We start from the raw sequence: 15,500 nt of genomic DNA, 5'->3' as shown, positions 1-15,500 counted from the left end.
CTAAGTGTTGAAAATTGATATGTTGAGTACTTTGAAAGCTTGGTACACAGAGATCTTGAAGCTTACAGGAGGGCATTGCATCTTTGGGGTTCAGAAGGGAAGTTTTCTTGTTTGTAATAATTTTAGAAATTCTGAAGAATTTTTCTAATTTTTGTTCCTGATTAGAGTGAGGAAACTGCAGCTTTTCTAACAGCATTGTAGCTGAAACTAAAGTTGGCAAATCATTCAGAAAACTAAAGTGCTGGACAACGTTTTCTGCATCTCCTAAGAACTTATTCCAACTCAGCATAGTCAGAAATGGAGACCCTGGCATATTTAGGCTGCTTTTTTGTTTAATAATATGTAGATTGTTCAGGCCATCCCAGGACTGGATGGATAAGTGAAATCATAACATTCTACTGTTGAATGTCTACAGTCAGTGTAAAACACACATGGATGCCAAGCACACTGCAGAGCAGTGCACTGCATACACATGGCTCCTTTCTGAAAGGATTTGAGACCAATGTTCTGATACTGCAGGTGTATTTGTGCAGGCAGAATAGAAGTGCCAGAAAGGGGGAAGAGTCTGAGTGACAACACTGGTAGTGGGGTCAGTGACTCCTATGTTCAGGATCATGGCTTTCTTTTGGACTGTGTGGAAGGAGATCAAAGCAGAAAAGAGCTATAGGGATAACACATACTTTATTCTGAAGCTTCACATGAATTAATTATTCTTATTGAAAGCAACAACTTGTTGAATGAGAATGATTGAGGTAACTTTGCTCACCTGGCAGTTTTAGGAGCCATTTGTCTTTAAGTGATGGTGGCACCTGGATAAAGAGAGGACAGGGAGATTTGGATGCATAGTGAGACGAGTAAAATCTTGGATGTCTAAGAGGCTTCTAAGCAGCCATAGTGTAAAGGCCCTTGCATGGATGAAGAGCTGCTCAGAAATTGTCCTGGTTTAGGCTGGGTTAGTTCATTTTCTTCACAGAAACTGGTACAGTACTGCATTTTGGATTCAGCATGAGAAAAATATTGATAGCACTCTGGTGTTTTAGTTGTTGATGAGTACTGGTTACTCCAAGTCAAAAAGTTTTTGGTTTTCCATGCTCTGCAAGTGAGGAGCTGCACAAGAAGCTGAGAGAGAGCACAGTTAGGATAGGCAGGACTGGACTAGCCAAAGGGATATTCTATACCACAGAGTATTTTCAGAACATAAGCTGAGAGGACTTGGCCAGGAGTCACTGATTGCTGCTGGGGGATGAGCTGGGCATCCGTTAAAGGGTGGTGAGAAACTGTTTGTGCATCATGTGTTTCCTTGATTTATTTTTTGTTTGTTTCTGTGGGTTAGTTTGTTTTTACTTTGCTTTGATAATTAAACTGCTCTTATTTCAACCCACAAGGTTTTTTTACCTTTTTTTCTGGTTCTCCTTTCCATCCCACCTTGGGCGAGGGAGAATGAGTGAGTCGCTCCGTGGCACTGAGTTGCCAGCTGGACTTCAACTGTGATTGAAGATGAGAAACAGAGTGATTGACCAGTTCCACAAAAATGTGTGCTAAATGTTCAGAACAGAAAAGTGAATCAAATGTGAGACCATACAGGGAAAGGATTAATGGAGACAGTCAGGACTTTTGCTGTTCCTCTGTATCAGCGTATCTGTGTATCTCCTGTTCCTCTGTATCTGCTCTGCATTTTGAAGACTGTGCAGGTTTAGTTCCCTTGTCTCCCAAAGGTGTAGATGAGAACTGGAAACAGTCCAGACACGGATCTGTGGTCTGACCCAGCAGACACTGTGCTGTGTCTGTGTCAATGTCTGGCTGTTTTGTGGCAAGCAGATTGAGATGTGTGAGCTTGACAGAAGGAATGATCCTGTGTCAGAGCTGAGGCTCTGAACACATACAGTTTCTGACACCTTTAGAGAGTTAGCTGTAATGGTGCTCCATGCCAGAGGACTTAGTCACAGCTTTATTTGCTGAAAACAATATTTTTAACACTATTTCTTCAAAATAATTGTGATATTTTTATATTTTGAAGTGAGTTCAGGGCTGCGAAACTTCCTTTTTTTTCCCCCAAAGATGATTGATACATATTTTTCACAGGAGGATTAATGATGTTTCAGCCACTGTATTATGTCTTCCTAAAATAAAAGTCACTGGAAATTCTTTTCAATTCTATAAAGGTGCAATAGCTGGGCTTCAGAGAGCTGTCTATTTTTTAAAATTTTTTTTTTTTGTAAGTGAAGTGCCAGAGGCAGAGTTTTCTATCATCAATTATAGTAAAGAAGATATAGTCTGTCATTTTAAAATTTAAATCTGACTATTTCACTTCATATGACTCCTATTCTTCTTCTTATTCTTCTGCCTATTTGCTTTTGATTTGGCCCAACCATTAAGCATTTCTTATCCTATGTCAGTAGTTGCAGTTCTAGAGCTGAAATGTGTGATGTAAGTTATTCTATCCTCTCCCACAACTCTGATTATTTTTATGGTAAGCTTCATTTCAATACATTTATTTTCATGCATTTGTTAATTTGCATATTGCAGGATATCAGGTGTGTGAATCTCTGCTTAACTGGGAGTTGTGTGTTAATTCCTTGCAGGGGAGACCACCTCCTGAAAGGCTGCTCAAGTCCACTCCGGAGGTTAATACACATCTTGGGTTCTGTGCACAGAATTAGGTGAAATGGAGAGGCCTCATGTAAAAGATGCATACTCAAGGAAGGGATCAACTCAATCAACAGCCATAAGAATGCAACTTCTTCAGAGTTAGAACAAAAAGGAAATTCCTGAGGTCCTCAAGGAATTTCGGTTTGTAGAGAGCACTGTCTTAGGAAGGTGGGACAAGATAGTGTTCCCTGGCCTTGCTGGTTTAAAATGTGACAGCAATGGGTGCCTTGTAAAGTGTGGTGAAATGTGTGATGTGGCACCTCAGTGTGAATTTTAGCTGCTGAAGTGATACCTCAGCACTGGTTTGCCTCTGGCATAGCTAAAATGCTCCCAACTCTCACAGGACGTTTTAAGAACCTAATTTTCTCTAGCTCTTACATATTTTATTTATTATTTTTGGGCCCAGTTCTGATACTGAGAACCCCGTAGTAGAGGATGACTTGATTTCACAGCAGCTGCTTTAGCTGTCCAATTTGAAATTATGTATTAGTAGTCCAGTTGTCTTTTTCCATTTGCAAGTGGGGCTGTCATTTTTGCAAGAACCGTCATAAAAACAACAGCAACAAAACATCTGCAAATAAAAGAGGTTTACTAGCTTTTCATGGTTCTTGTAGACTATTCTGTAGGTTAAAAAGTGCATGCAATTATTTTTCTTATAGGATAATGATAGAGTTGTGAACACTAAGGCACTATTTTTATAGAACAACAAAATGTTAAGGGTTGGAAAGGACCTTAAAGATCATGTTCTAACTCCCTGCCATGGCAGGGACACCCCTCACTAGACCTGGCTGCCCAGAGCGCCATTCAACCTGGCCTTGAACTGACAGGGACTGGGCATCTACACCTCCTTGGGCAACCTCTGCCAGTATCTGTCCACCCTAAATGTGCCTCTTCCAGCTTGTACCCATTACTCCTTGTTTGGTAACTATCATTCCTGATGAAGAGTTCCTCTCCGTCTCCCCTGTAGCTCCCCTTCAGATACTGGAAGGTTGCTACAAAGTCTCGCCACAGTCTTCTCCATGATGAACAGACCCAACTTTCTCAGCCTGTCTTCACAGGTGAGGTGCCCCAGTCCTTATCAAATTTGTGGCCTCCTCTGGACTTGGCCCAACAGCTCCGTGTTCTTCCTATGTTGGGGTCACCAAATCTGGACGCAGCACTGCAGGTGGACTCTCACCAGAACAGAGTAGAAGAGAATCGCTTTCAAAGTTCTGGCCACGCTGCTTCAGATGCAGCCCAGGATTCCCTTGGCTTTGACACACCTTTTTAAGGCTGGTGGCTGGAAATGAGCTGGCTCAGTAGATGGCACTCTGTCCTTTGGTTTGGCACTTTCATCGCCAATAACGCACCAAAGGTCCGTAGTTATTGGATCCTTCGCTGAACTTCACCGTCTTGGCGTGGCAGGAGCGCAGACAGCACATCCTTGGGTAGCTCTGCCTGCCCCGGGGCCCTTTTCCCGCCGCCGCCGGCACTGCACCTCTCCGCGGCCCATCTAACTCGTCTTTACTCCAGGTCGGCTTGATTTGGTGTCGCCGCCGCCGCTGCTCAGGGCGGGGCGGTGCCCTCGGGCGGGGCGGTGCGGGCCGGGCCGGCCGCACTTATTGCGGGCGAGCGGCGGCGCTGGCGCGGAGCGTTACCGGCCGGCGGTGCGCGGCCGCCATGGGGCGGTACTCGGGCAAGACGTGCCGCCTCATCTTCATGCTGGTGCTCACCGTCGGCTTCTTCGTGGCCGAGCTGGTGTCCGGATACCTGGGCAACTCCATCGCGCTGGTGTCCGACTCCTTCAACATGCTCTCGGACCTCATCTCCCTCTGCGTGGGGCTCTCCACCGGGCGCATCGCCCGCCGCAGCCGCCGCGGTCCCCGCGCCACCTACGGCTACAGCCGCGCCGAGGCGGTGGGAGCGCTCAGCAACGCCGTCTTCCTCACCGCCCTCTGCTTCACCATCCTCGTGGACTCTGTCCTCCGCCTCGCCCGGCCTGAGCCTATAGACGACGCCCAGCTGGTGCTCATCGTCGGCACCCTCGGCCTCGCCGTCAATATCGTGGGGCTCCTCGTCTTCCAGGACTGGGGCGCCTGCTGCGGTGGGCGACGCCCGTCCCCCTCTCCGCCCGCGGCCGCCGCGCTGCGGGACGTGCCCGGTAGCATTCCGAACGGCGAGGAGAATGAAGCAGGTGCCTTTCGGCTGCACTTCGCCTTCCCCTCGTGTCCCGCATCTCTCCCCACCCCTCCCTCCAGCATCCCTCTCATCCTTCCCCATCCCCTCTTCTCCATCTCGTTTTCCCTCGGGACCCGCCGAGCTGTTGGCCCAATCCTCTGGTCCCTTTCAGAGCCCCAAGGCCACTCGTGGGCCCGGGGGGGTTTCACTAAACTCACTCAGGCACCCGGGGCCTCTTTCACCTTGTACTTTACACTGGGCTGCTGGGCGTGCCCCCAGGGTGGTGGAAGGTGTTGCCCAGGGAGCTGCATGGGAAATTTTTGAATTGCTTTTGTTTTTCTTCTTGTCATCTTTAAAGTAAGTTGGTTTTGAGAAGGTTGATGTTTTTTCTGTTTGTAGAACTTATACACAACACAGCGTTTCTTCTTTGACTGCAGGTGAGTCACCAAATGACCAAAAGAGCCCTGAAGAGGGGTCTGAGAAGAAAAAAGAGAAAAAGTCTGAAGCCTTGAACATCAGAGGTATGGCATAGGAGTATACTGCTCATGTTAAATTAACTTCAAATGCTCTATGGTTTCCATTTCAGATTTGCATACACATCCACAAATATCAGTAAGAAAGAGAGAAGTCCAAGACTCATCCATGTAATTGGATCCAGTTATTCTCTAGCAGAAAGATTTTTATTATATGGAATAGCATAAGTAGTAACAAAATAACATCATGCTGATTTGGCTTTGAGTGTGCTCACGTTTTGTTTTTTATTCTTAGAAGAGTGCAGCTGGACATTTGGAAAGGACACAAACCCTGCTGCACTAAGCTCAAGTCATTAGAGTCTTTACAGGAAGGTAACACAGGGAGCTATGAGGTGAATCTTTGAGTAGTAGTTGAGCAGTTTTCAACCTTAAAATGCTCTTGGGCAGAAAACATAAATCCTTCTGAATCCTGCTGTTGATCATGTTTTGTTGTCAGCATAAGGAAAAGGGTTCTGAAACTGATGCTTCAGCATGGTGTTTTTGCAGGTGTGAACCCATTCCTTTGAGAGTGTGACAGGACACTCTCAGGAAGTGTGACCCTTCCTACACTGTAATTTGGCAGGTCTCTGGGAATCTGTGGAGTGAAACATAAAGCTACTCCTAGGAATAAATTACCCACATCTCTCCCTGTCTGTGTAGGTGTTTTTCTGCATACACGTTTATGTACCTACTCTGAGCAGAGCCAAAAGCAAATGTTTTTGGGATATGCAATATTTAGTTTGTCCCCAAGGAAAGGACTGTCAGAAACCTCAATCAGAACAGTAGTTTCAGGTTTCTTACAGTCACTGATCAGCAGCTGATATTCCCCCAAGGTTGTGTGAGTTTGCTTTGCATGAATTCAGCTTGAGAGGTCAATGTGGCTGTCAGGCATGTGGGTTTGCTGGTTTGTTTTGGTTTTTTTTTTTCCCCATGTGTGTCTTTCAAAAGTGTTTGCAGAACTATACAATTACATCTGTAAGGGAAGATGCTTTGGAAAATCAAACCATGTGCTAGAGTCACAACACTTGAATGTCTAGAAGTTAGTGTCACTGGATATTATGGCATTATAGTGGTAAGATTTTTGGAGAAGGATGAGCAAACTGTCACACTCAGGGATGGAGGAGAGAAAAGTGAGGAACCAATTGCTTTAGAGAAGACCTTGCTTGCCTGAACAACAGTGCTTAGGTATAAAGATGCTGGAAGACTTCAAAAAATGTCTGAAAGATAAAGAATTTTGTGACAGTTATTTTAAGATATGGGTCATCTTTGATTTTAAAAAGAAATTTTTATGTGTTACTTTAGTATGTCACCTTTGCAAAATCTATTTTTATTCTCTTTATGACTACAGAAGTAAGGAATATTTCTAAAGATACGTGTATCTGAAATTCTGATTCACTCTATACTTTTCCTTTTAAGTTAGTTACGAGCTGTACTTACTTCTCAGTCACTTGGCAAAAAATTCTTTTTCTCAGGGAGCCTCCCTGAAAAACATGGCTGAACAAAATGGATTGGCAGAGGAATGATTTCCTTGATTTTGTAACTGGTAGGAACAGGAATTCATAGATTCTTCCTGGCAGGATTAATCATTGTAGTGTGAAATTATTCCTTTTACTGCTTGAGCATACATAGAGTATTTCAGTTAGACTTTGGAATGCAAGCTGTTGGAAACTGCTGCCTATGGTCTTACCATACTGACTTCATTTACTAAAAATTAATTTTTTTTTCCAGCTTATAATCATAGCTTTTTGGGATTTGATAAGGAAATGGACACATTTCTGTCTGAGCCCTAATTCTGTGATGCATTACCAGGGTATATGTATTAATGACATTAAGAATGTAAAATAAACATTTCTCCAAATTCTGTATTCTTAATTACTAATTCATCAACATTCTGACATATTTTTTTCATTTTTTTTCTTAAATTTTTTTTAATTCTTTTATTTTCTTAACTCTAAAGAAGGCTTTCTGAAACATTTTCCTGTTCTTTATAAGCTGTGCTCTCTTGTTAGTTGCCTGGGCAATGTAACTGCATCCTGCCTGTCCCTCTTGTTAGTGCAACAGCTGATAGCCTGTGCTGAATCAGGCCTATTTGTAAATGAAAAGGAAACACTGCAACACTGTTGGGAGGAGTAAAACCCCGTGGTAGTCTGCCAAATGGGGCAGAACATGCCTGACTCCAGCAGAAAGAGCTGGACTCACCAGGAGCTTGTACTTTCTTATCTGACCCAAGTGATTTGGAGGAATTCCAGAGGTTGTGGCCTTCATTTCTTGCACAGATCAAGGTGCGTGTACAGAGCTGGTAAGAAACACCAGCATGGGCAGAGTTCTAGGGCTAATCCAGTATCCAGCACCATCAAAACTCTTTGCTGTGTTGTTAGTGAGTTTTGGGGGAGCCTTTTACAGCTTCTTGCCTGAAAGTGTATGTGATAGGGTTGTTAGAAAGAGATCATTCATTTTCTTTTCTCACAGTCCCCAAATAAAAAATATTGACAAAGAAATTCAATTCATATAGAGAGACATGTTCTGAATTCAGGCATGGGTTGGAATAAAATCTGAGTCTGAACAGTAAAATCTAACAAAACTGGAGTATGTTTGAGCGCTGATGGGAAGAGGAGAGTTTTATGTAAAGTAGTAAGAAGAAATAGAAAAAAAAGGCACTTCTTGGATTTTTGTAACTGTAACAGAAAGACTGCTTTGGTCATTGTAGTTTAAAGAGCAGCTAAACATGTTACTGTAAGAGCCTGTTTTGTGTCTTTACCTTTTGTACAAAACCATCTTTATGAGATGTAAAAAGAAGTACCCAGCATTCCTCTCAGAGTAGTCCAGGCACTAAACCATGTGACTGACTCCAGAACCAGATTTTGATTTTTGGCAGGTCTGAAGGCTAGTAGTATTGATGAAACAAGGTTTCATATGACTGGTAATCTAGTTTGATCTAAAAATTGGAGTCTGAGGGTATTTGGAGCCAGTTTAGATTTTGCTTAGGCAATTTTTCTGATTTCAGCAGTGTCACAGAAACTGGTAGGGGAAGGTAACTGTGACTGGAGGTGGTCTGCAGCTCTCAACTCCCAGGGTAGAATGGATAGATTTAGTCATAAATTTTTAATTTAGATTTAATGTGCCAGGATCTGTTAATCATCTTCATGCATTTAAGCAAGCACATTTTGTGTTACCATGGTATTCCAGTTGGACAGCAGTCGCTAGCATACCCTGCATGCTTAATAATGCATCCCACTCAAACAGCAGTGCTTCAGAGTCAGTATTTTCTTGCTGTTTTCTCCAAAAGCTGTTACTGAAAACTTTGGTTATGATTATTTATGGCTGGCATAGTGCATTCTTCATGTCAAGTGGGACATATTTGAAAAACACAGCATTACACCTCCCTCTAGAAAAAAAACCCACCAAAACAAAGCAAAAAACCGCAAACCTGCCCTGCTAATGGAAATTGTGCTGTTTGTTTCAGGTGTTCTTTTGCATGTTATGGGAGATGCACTTGGATCTGTGGTCGTGGTAGTTACTGCTACTATCTTCTACGTACGTCCTCTGGGGGACGCTCCGTGCAATTGGCAGTGCTACATTGATCCAAGCCTGACAATAGTTATGGTGTTCATCATCTTGTCTTCTGCATTCCCACTTATAAAGGAGACCTCAACTATTTTGTTGCAGATGGTCCCCAAAGGTGTTGATATGCAACTACTGAGTAAGTCAAATTTGTTGTTGAAATGCTGTTAATTTTAATGGTGTATTTCAATGCATATGTTACTTGTGGAATGACATGTTTGGATTATTTATTCATAATAGCTCTAAATTCTCAAGAACTGTTAGAAATAGTCACATGCCTGTGTCCTAGCAACCTCACTCAAATCTCTCTGGATTAGTTAAAGCATGCATTTTGAGAATGTGGTAGTCCAACATTACATCAAACATACCAGGTCTTGAGCTGTTAATACTTTGTGTGGGTTATTTATGAAAGAAACAACTTTGAGTTACAATCTTTTCCAACCCTGCAGTGGCTGCTTCAGAAAAGCCATTAAGGTTAGTTAACTTTGTAGCTCTTAGGTGCTGTTCACACTGGTTAATTGTGGAGTAACACTGGGTATTTCTGGAATTCCCCCATTCTCAGGGCTTAAAAAACCCAGAAGATGTGGGGTCTTGATGGAGGAAGTGATGTAATATTTCCTCTGTGAACAGCTGGTAAATTGCCATTAGGGAGCCTGAGGGACTGATGAATCCAAAAGGAAAGGTGCTGTGTTCATCACCTGGAGGCCAAACTGAAGGCAGCTGGGAGTAGACACATTGTACCAAGTATATCTCCTCTAAAATGATAATTTTGACACTGCTGCTTTTGGATAGGGTGTCTAGTGAAGCAGCTGATTAGGCAGGGCATCAAGCCCCTAATGCCTTTCCCTTATGCCTTCCAGCTGACAGACTAGCTCGTGTACCAGGGGTGAATAGCCTCCATGAGGTGCATGTCTGGGAGCTTGCAAGCGGGAGGAACATCGCCACTCTTCATATAAAGTGCCAAAACCCTTCTGATTACCAAGGTGCTGCTTACCAAATACGGAAGGTTTTCCACGAGACAGGAGTCCATTCTGTGACCATCCAGCCCGAGTATGCTGACCACAAGACCTCACATCTACTGTGCAGCTCACCCTGCATCTCAAAAGCCTGTGACTCTCATCTGTGCTGCAGCCAGAGGGAGCCCCTCCGGGCTGAAACAAATGGCTACGTGGAGAAAAGTGAAAGCTCTCTTTCTGCACAGCACAAAGACAATGGTTCAAGGAAAAGTGACGTTGAAATCCCTGTGGAGGACCCAGTGTCAGAGGAGAGCATGAAAAATGTGAAAAATTGTGACGTGTCTGATGACAAGTCACAGTCGGGTAGTACACGATTTTAGGCAATTTGCTCTGCTCTGTGTCGTGTTCTCATGGAGCAAACATATCCTGGCTGGGAAGGGGGGCATCAGTGGTTGTAGCAGAGTTTGTGTGGCAAAAAGATTTCTGTACTTTAGCTGTAAACCAAAACACACCTAAAACCCCCTTGTACCTGGAATAAGGACTAAGATTTCCACCAAGGCTGTTGCATTCATGTGATTTTTGTGATGCAGCCTTACCCAGTTCCTTACCAAACTAAGGCTGACTTCCTACTGTTAGAGTGGATGGGGTATGTCGCTCACTCTCTGCACTGAGGTTTGCAGTTTATGGCCAGTAGCGCTGGGAAAGAACCTCTGGCCTTTCCTACTGGAGCAAGCTGTTTCTTGAAAGCCCTGTGGCCAGGTAATGATTGTACTGGGCTGAAGTACTGTGTATTTATAGAGGACTTCAGTAGAGATGCTTTACTGATCCTTTAACCCCATTTTTGCATGGACAGTTCATTTTTAACAGTAACAATTCTGGCCAGTGGAGTTTGTGAAAGAAATTAAGAGTGTCTAAGGGGAAGCACTCAGGAATTATGACTTGTGTTATTTTCTTGATTGACTCCTGTATTTAGGGACAGAGCAGAAGCTGGTCTTGCTTCTCTACGAGTAATACTGGAGTCCCAGCCTAATCACAGATGAGTGTGCTAAGGAATAGATTGCTTGTCATGAAAGCAAATAAGTACCTACTAACATTGGCTGTACTGATTCTAGCAAATGGAAATGCAGGCAGTCATCCAATTAACTTTTATCTTTTTCACTGCTGTGATTGTACAACTCACTCTTTTAAAATTCTTGTTAGCCTTCTCCTGACAGCACAAATTCCAAGAGCTATGGTCTTATTTCATCACTGTGCAGGATGATTGCACTATCTTGAACACTGAGTCCGTCATTATTCGTGCTGAATAAATAAGCTAATGTGTTTCTTATGAACAGCTGAAATTCTGCAGTTCTATTATTAAGGCGTAATTTAATATTGTATTAATTAAGGAAGCACCTTAAAATCTTGTATGCAGTATTATCACTTAGAGGGAGCTTAAAAAAATTTTAAACCAGGAAGTTTTTCCTGGTTTAGTCTCAATTGTTTCTTGTTGACTGGTTTTAAAGGTCTTGATGCCTTGAACCCTACCCTCTGCCCTGGCCCTCCTCCCCCTGTGCAAACATGTACCTCAAAGTGTATTTAGTGAAGCAGTTCACTACCTTTTTGCTGCTTGCTCTTTCTGAAGGTATGCAAGGGTTCTCTAAGGAAAACAAGGTGATGAGCCCTGTCCCCAGTGCTAGATTCAGTCCAGTGTGTTCCACAGGTCTCTGGGAGGGGAAACCCACTACTCAATCCACACTGAGTCTAGTGCTTGATCTCCCTGGCTGTGCAGATCAGGTCTAGAAGATTCCAAATATAATTTGCTGGCAAAAAGCAGCCTTTCAATGGTCTGTGTGGCCTGGACAGGCTATTTTATCTATTTATTCACAGGGACACCTTTGTAAAATAGTTGTCTTTGCCTCAGTGACATATTAACAGAAAGGCCAAATAGATTTCCAGCCTGGGCTGGGAAGATAGCAGGATCTTCTTTTAAGGATGGCTTAAAAGCAGCCAACTCCTTATTAATAAAGATGATTGCAATAATTCAATGAATAGTGAAACACACAGTAGGATATCTTACTGCTTGGAATGTAGTATTTACTGAAGCAGTGATTTTAGTCTAAATAGAACATTTCTAGAATTGTAATTACCCCTTTAAAACAGATTTTTGGATGAATTAAGATATTTTATACCATATCATTGTAAGTTTGTATCATATAAATTAACAACATATTTGTTAATATAATTAAGAGCTTGATTCTCCAGCCTCTTTGAGTCCATGGGCAGCAGCAGGATCTTGCTTGGCAGTTGTTGCATGAGTTAATGTAAATCAGGAAACATCGTAAGAATTGCTCTGTCTTTTAAAAGGATGCTATGAAGTAAGACAGCCCTTTCTTCTGTTCTTTTTTTTTCCCTCCTCTTTATTTTCACCTATGATGATGCTTAGATGTAAATAACAAATGTATTTATCATGGTTTTGAAAACTGGAAATCTCCCAAAATAATGACAAAGAATTTTCTTCCCAGATATCCTCTAAAACAAGCACCCTTTCATAATTCTTTGTATCTTAAATCAGGTTATTTGATTTATATATGTATTTATACACATACATGTTTTATTAAATGGTTGAAAGCTGGAATGGCAGTATTTACTCTGGGATTAAAGAAAACTAGTATGTGTGATGTTGGGGCATTTGGCAAAATGGACAATTTTTATTCTTCCAGTGTTAAAACTGTGGCTATGTATTTTTTAAAACTTTGGAAAGTGTTGTAACCTGAAAATACAATGAAATAACATTTTAAACTTTATTTTCTCTTGTCTGGTTGAATGTACTCTAATTGCTTCCTGTGAATAAATGGGAAAATACCAAGGGTTATAGAAATCTTCATATCTAGATAAAAAGATTTTAAATTTGCTTCATTACTTCAGCAAGCAAAACCAACAGCTGTGTTATTTGTGAGATAAACCTTGCTCTTTTTTTGTGCTGGGACTTTCAGGGTATTCAGCTAAGGTTTCTGACCAGCATCTTTGCCTTCCTTTGAGTAACAAAATATTTTTCTCCTGTACTGTGTGTCCCCACTCTACTTCTGTGGGAGACTTAATTCCAATCCGTGTGTATTTTGTATTGGCCTGTTTCCCTTCAGTTCTTGGTGTATCTTTTCTAATTCTGTTGAAGCAGGCTTCCCTCATTTTTGAGATACAGTATATTTCCATGTTAGCCCTTATCTATGAGCACTTGTTCTAAATTCAATTTTGTAGTCTATTGCACTGTCATAAAAGCTCTATTCTGGCCTCTTTAGCTGAATCACTTTGTTTCCCTCCCTGACAAATGCAGGTTGATTGTGCTTCTCTGTCTACTTCAAACACTGCCTTGTGATTGTCTTTCTTGGTTTTTGGGCTCTCTTGCAATGATTGTCCCTTCATTGCTGCTGGCAGCAAAGGAAATCTGCTTAAACTGTGTGTGACTTTCAACTGGTTGTCCAGCTCCTGTGGATGTGATCCACAGCCAGTCATGCATGTGACCTAGTAGGATGATGACAAAACCTTTGCTAGGCTTGTCAGATCATTCTGCAGTAAATGTGAAACCTGGAATAAGTTAACATGACACTGAAAGCAAAAGCAATTTACTGGCCTTCATCAGTCGTATGCCTTTTCTTAAAGGGAATCAATTCTTTGTCACCTTTTCATACGTGCCAAAAGTGCCAATTTGATTTTAATTTTTTTTCTTATTCTGAAACCCTCTTAAGTGCAGATGTGGCATTTATTCTTCATTATAAAGAAAACTGCTACTATTTTCAGGAGTATTGCCTCTGTTCTACCAGTTCACAATTGACTTCCTTTTCCTTGTCTTCTTTATAGTACTTGACTCAGTACAAGTTTGTTTTTTCCCTCTTAATGTTTTTTTCTCATTGTCTCCTCCATAAAAGCAGGATGGTTTTGATAGCCTGGTCATGGTGATCTACCAATAATACAGTTTAGAAATACCTTTTTATGCACTGGTTTAATTTTTGCATTCCATTCTATTAAAATACACCCACTTTCTGGTTTTGCTATGTGATACACCTTACCATTGCAAATCAGTTTTTGACCTTCTTCATTTTTTTCCTATTCTTTCCCTCTCCCATTCCTGATTATAATGCTTACTGTCCTGAGTACTCCCTTTTATTCTGAACTTTGAAGGGAACATGCCAGCACCTGAATTTTTCCCAAAGAGAAGTTCACTATCCAAGTACTATAGATGGCTTGATGTGAGCTACCCTGAGGACTATTTTGTGTCCTGTGGTCTGTGTAGAAGTGTTAGATAAGTAGTCATCCTGAGATATGAACACATGTGCTTATGTATAATTCAACTCTTTATAATCACTCTACCTGAGTCAACTTCTTAAGAAAGGGGGATTTCTAAACCTGGGAAGATATAATGAAATCAGGAGGGTTCATTGGTCATTTGTTAACATCTTGAGGGAAAGCTTGATAAAAGATAATTCAAAAGCCATGAACATTCCTATGTTCTACTACTTTGCTGTACAGTGGAAGCACTTTCTACATTAAATACTTTATTTGAACAGTGATACCTTGATGTGAGGATGCCACTGTATAAGATTGTTACATTTATGGAGCTGTGTTGCTTAAAAGCTTCCTCCAGTTTTTCTGTTCCTTAAGTAATTTAATGTGCCAAAATGTAATTTCCATGATTGCTGAATCTCACTGTGCTTTTATTAACCATTAGTGAGAAGTGACTTAAGGTTTTATGTACAGCTATACTTTTATCAAAATGAAGTTTGAATGTCTTGTAAATAAAGTGTATTTTTAAATAAAACTTTGTTCTGAGCTTGATGTATGCTAGCAGTAGGGAGCTTGTGTCTCTGGATAATTTTAACACATTTGTATGAGCAAAATTTGTTCTCATCCTGTGAGACAGTTAATGTTGCAAATTTTGTGTGTATTTAGAAGAAAAGGGAATCAACACCCAAAAGTTTTTCTTCCACAAGCAGCCTTACATTTTGCCACATGGAGAAAGTTGAATGTGTATATTGTGATTCTCACTCCTGGTTTTCATGACCTGGATGTACATGCTAGAAATGGGATGAGGTCTAACACTATGAGTTAGGTGCTGGTTTTGGAGCAGCAATCCTGGAAGTGCCCTCATATGTTTCTCTCTCCTCAGTATCACGTGTCTGCCACCTGGTTCCTACCCTATTGTGTCCAATTGTCCCTACTTATTTTGCTTACAATAATCAACAAGGAGGCAGTGGTCATTGTGCTTGGCTTTTGGTTTTTTTTATTCTTTGAGTCTGTCTGAGTGGCAGATGCTACATAAATGCTACATAAAAAGTTCAGTTCATGTTTCAGCAATATATTGCCTGGGCTTTTGTGTGTGGTTGGTATTACTCAGCTTGTAGATGATGGATGACTAGTGATTTGAAAGACAGAACTGAAAAACTGAATTTAAAGTAATTCCTGACAAAGTTAAAATGATACATAGATTCATAGAATGTTAAGGGGTTGGAATGGACCTTAAGCATTACTTAGTCCTGCCCCTCCTGCCATGTGCAGGGATTTCTCCCACTTAACCAGGCTGCCCAAGGCCTTACCTAATCTGGTGTTGAACTCCAGGTTTGGGGCACCAAACAAATTCCCTGGGCAACCTGTTCTAGTCTCTAATCACCCTCACAATAAATTTGTTCCT

The 15,500-nt window shown here is 41.7% G+C and overlaps 1 protein-coding gene across 1 annotated transcript; it reads left to right on the top strand.

Annotated features, from left to right (window-relative positions):
* The first annotated feature begins 4,227 nt into the window (after window positions 1-4,227).
* Window positions 4,228-14,615, top strand: SLC30A10 (solute carrier family 30 member 10). Its single transcript, XM_039702041.1, has 4 exons — window positions 4,228-4,822; window positions 5,244-5,327; window positions 8,782-9,018; window positions 9,740-14,615. The coding sequence occupies exons 1-4, from the start codon at window positions 4,309-4,311 to the stop codon at window positions 10,213-10,215; spliced, it is 1,311 nt and encodes a 436-aa protein (XP_039557975.1). The 5' UTR covers window positions 4,228-4,308; the 3' UTR covers window positions 10,216-14,615.
* The last annotated feature ends 885 nt before the right edge of the window (window positions 14,616-15,500 follow it).

This window comes from Passer montanus, unplaced genomic scaffold (genome assembly GCF_014805655.1).
Source record: "Passer montanus isolate IOZ18808 unplaced genomic scaffold, ASM1480565v1 scaffold153, whole genome shotgun sequence".
NCBI lineage: Eukaryota > Metazoa > Chordata > Aves > Passeriformes > Passeridae > Passer > Passer montanus.
This window is presented reverse-complemented; position numbering and strand designations above follow the sequence as displayed.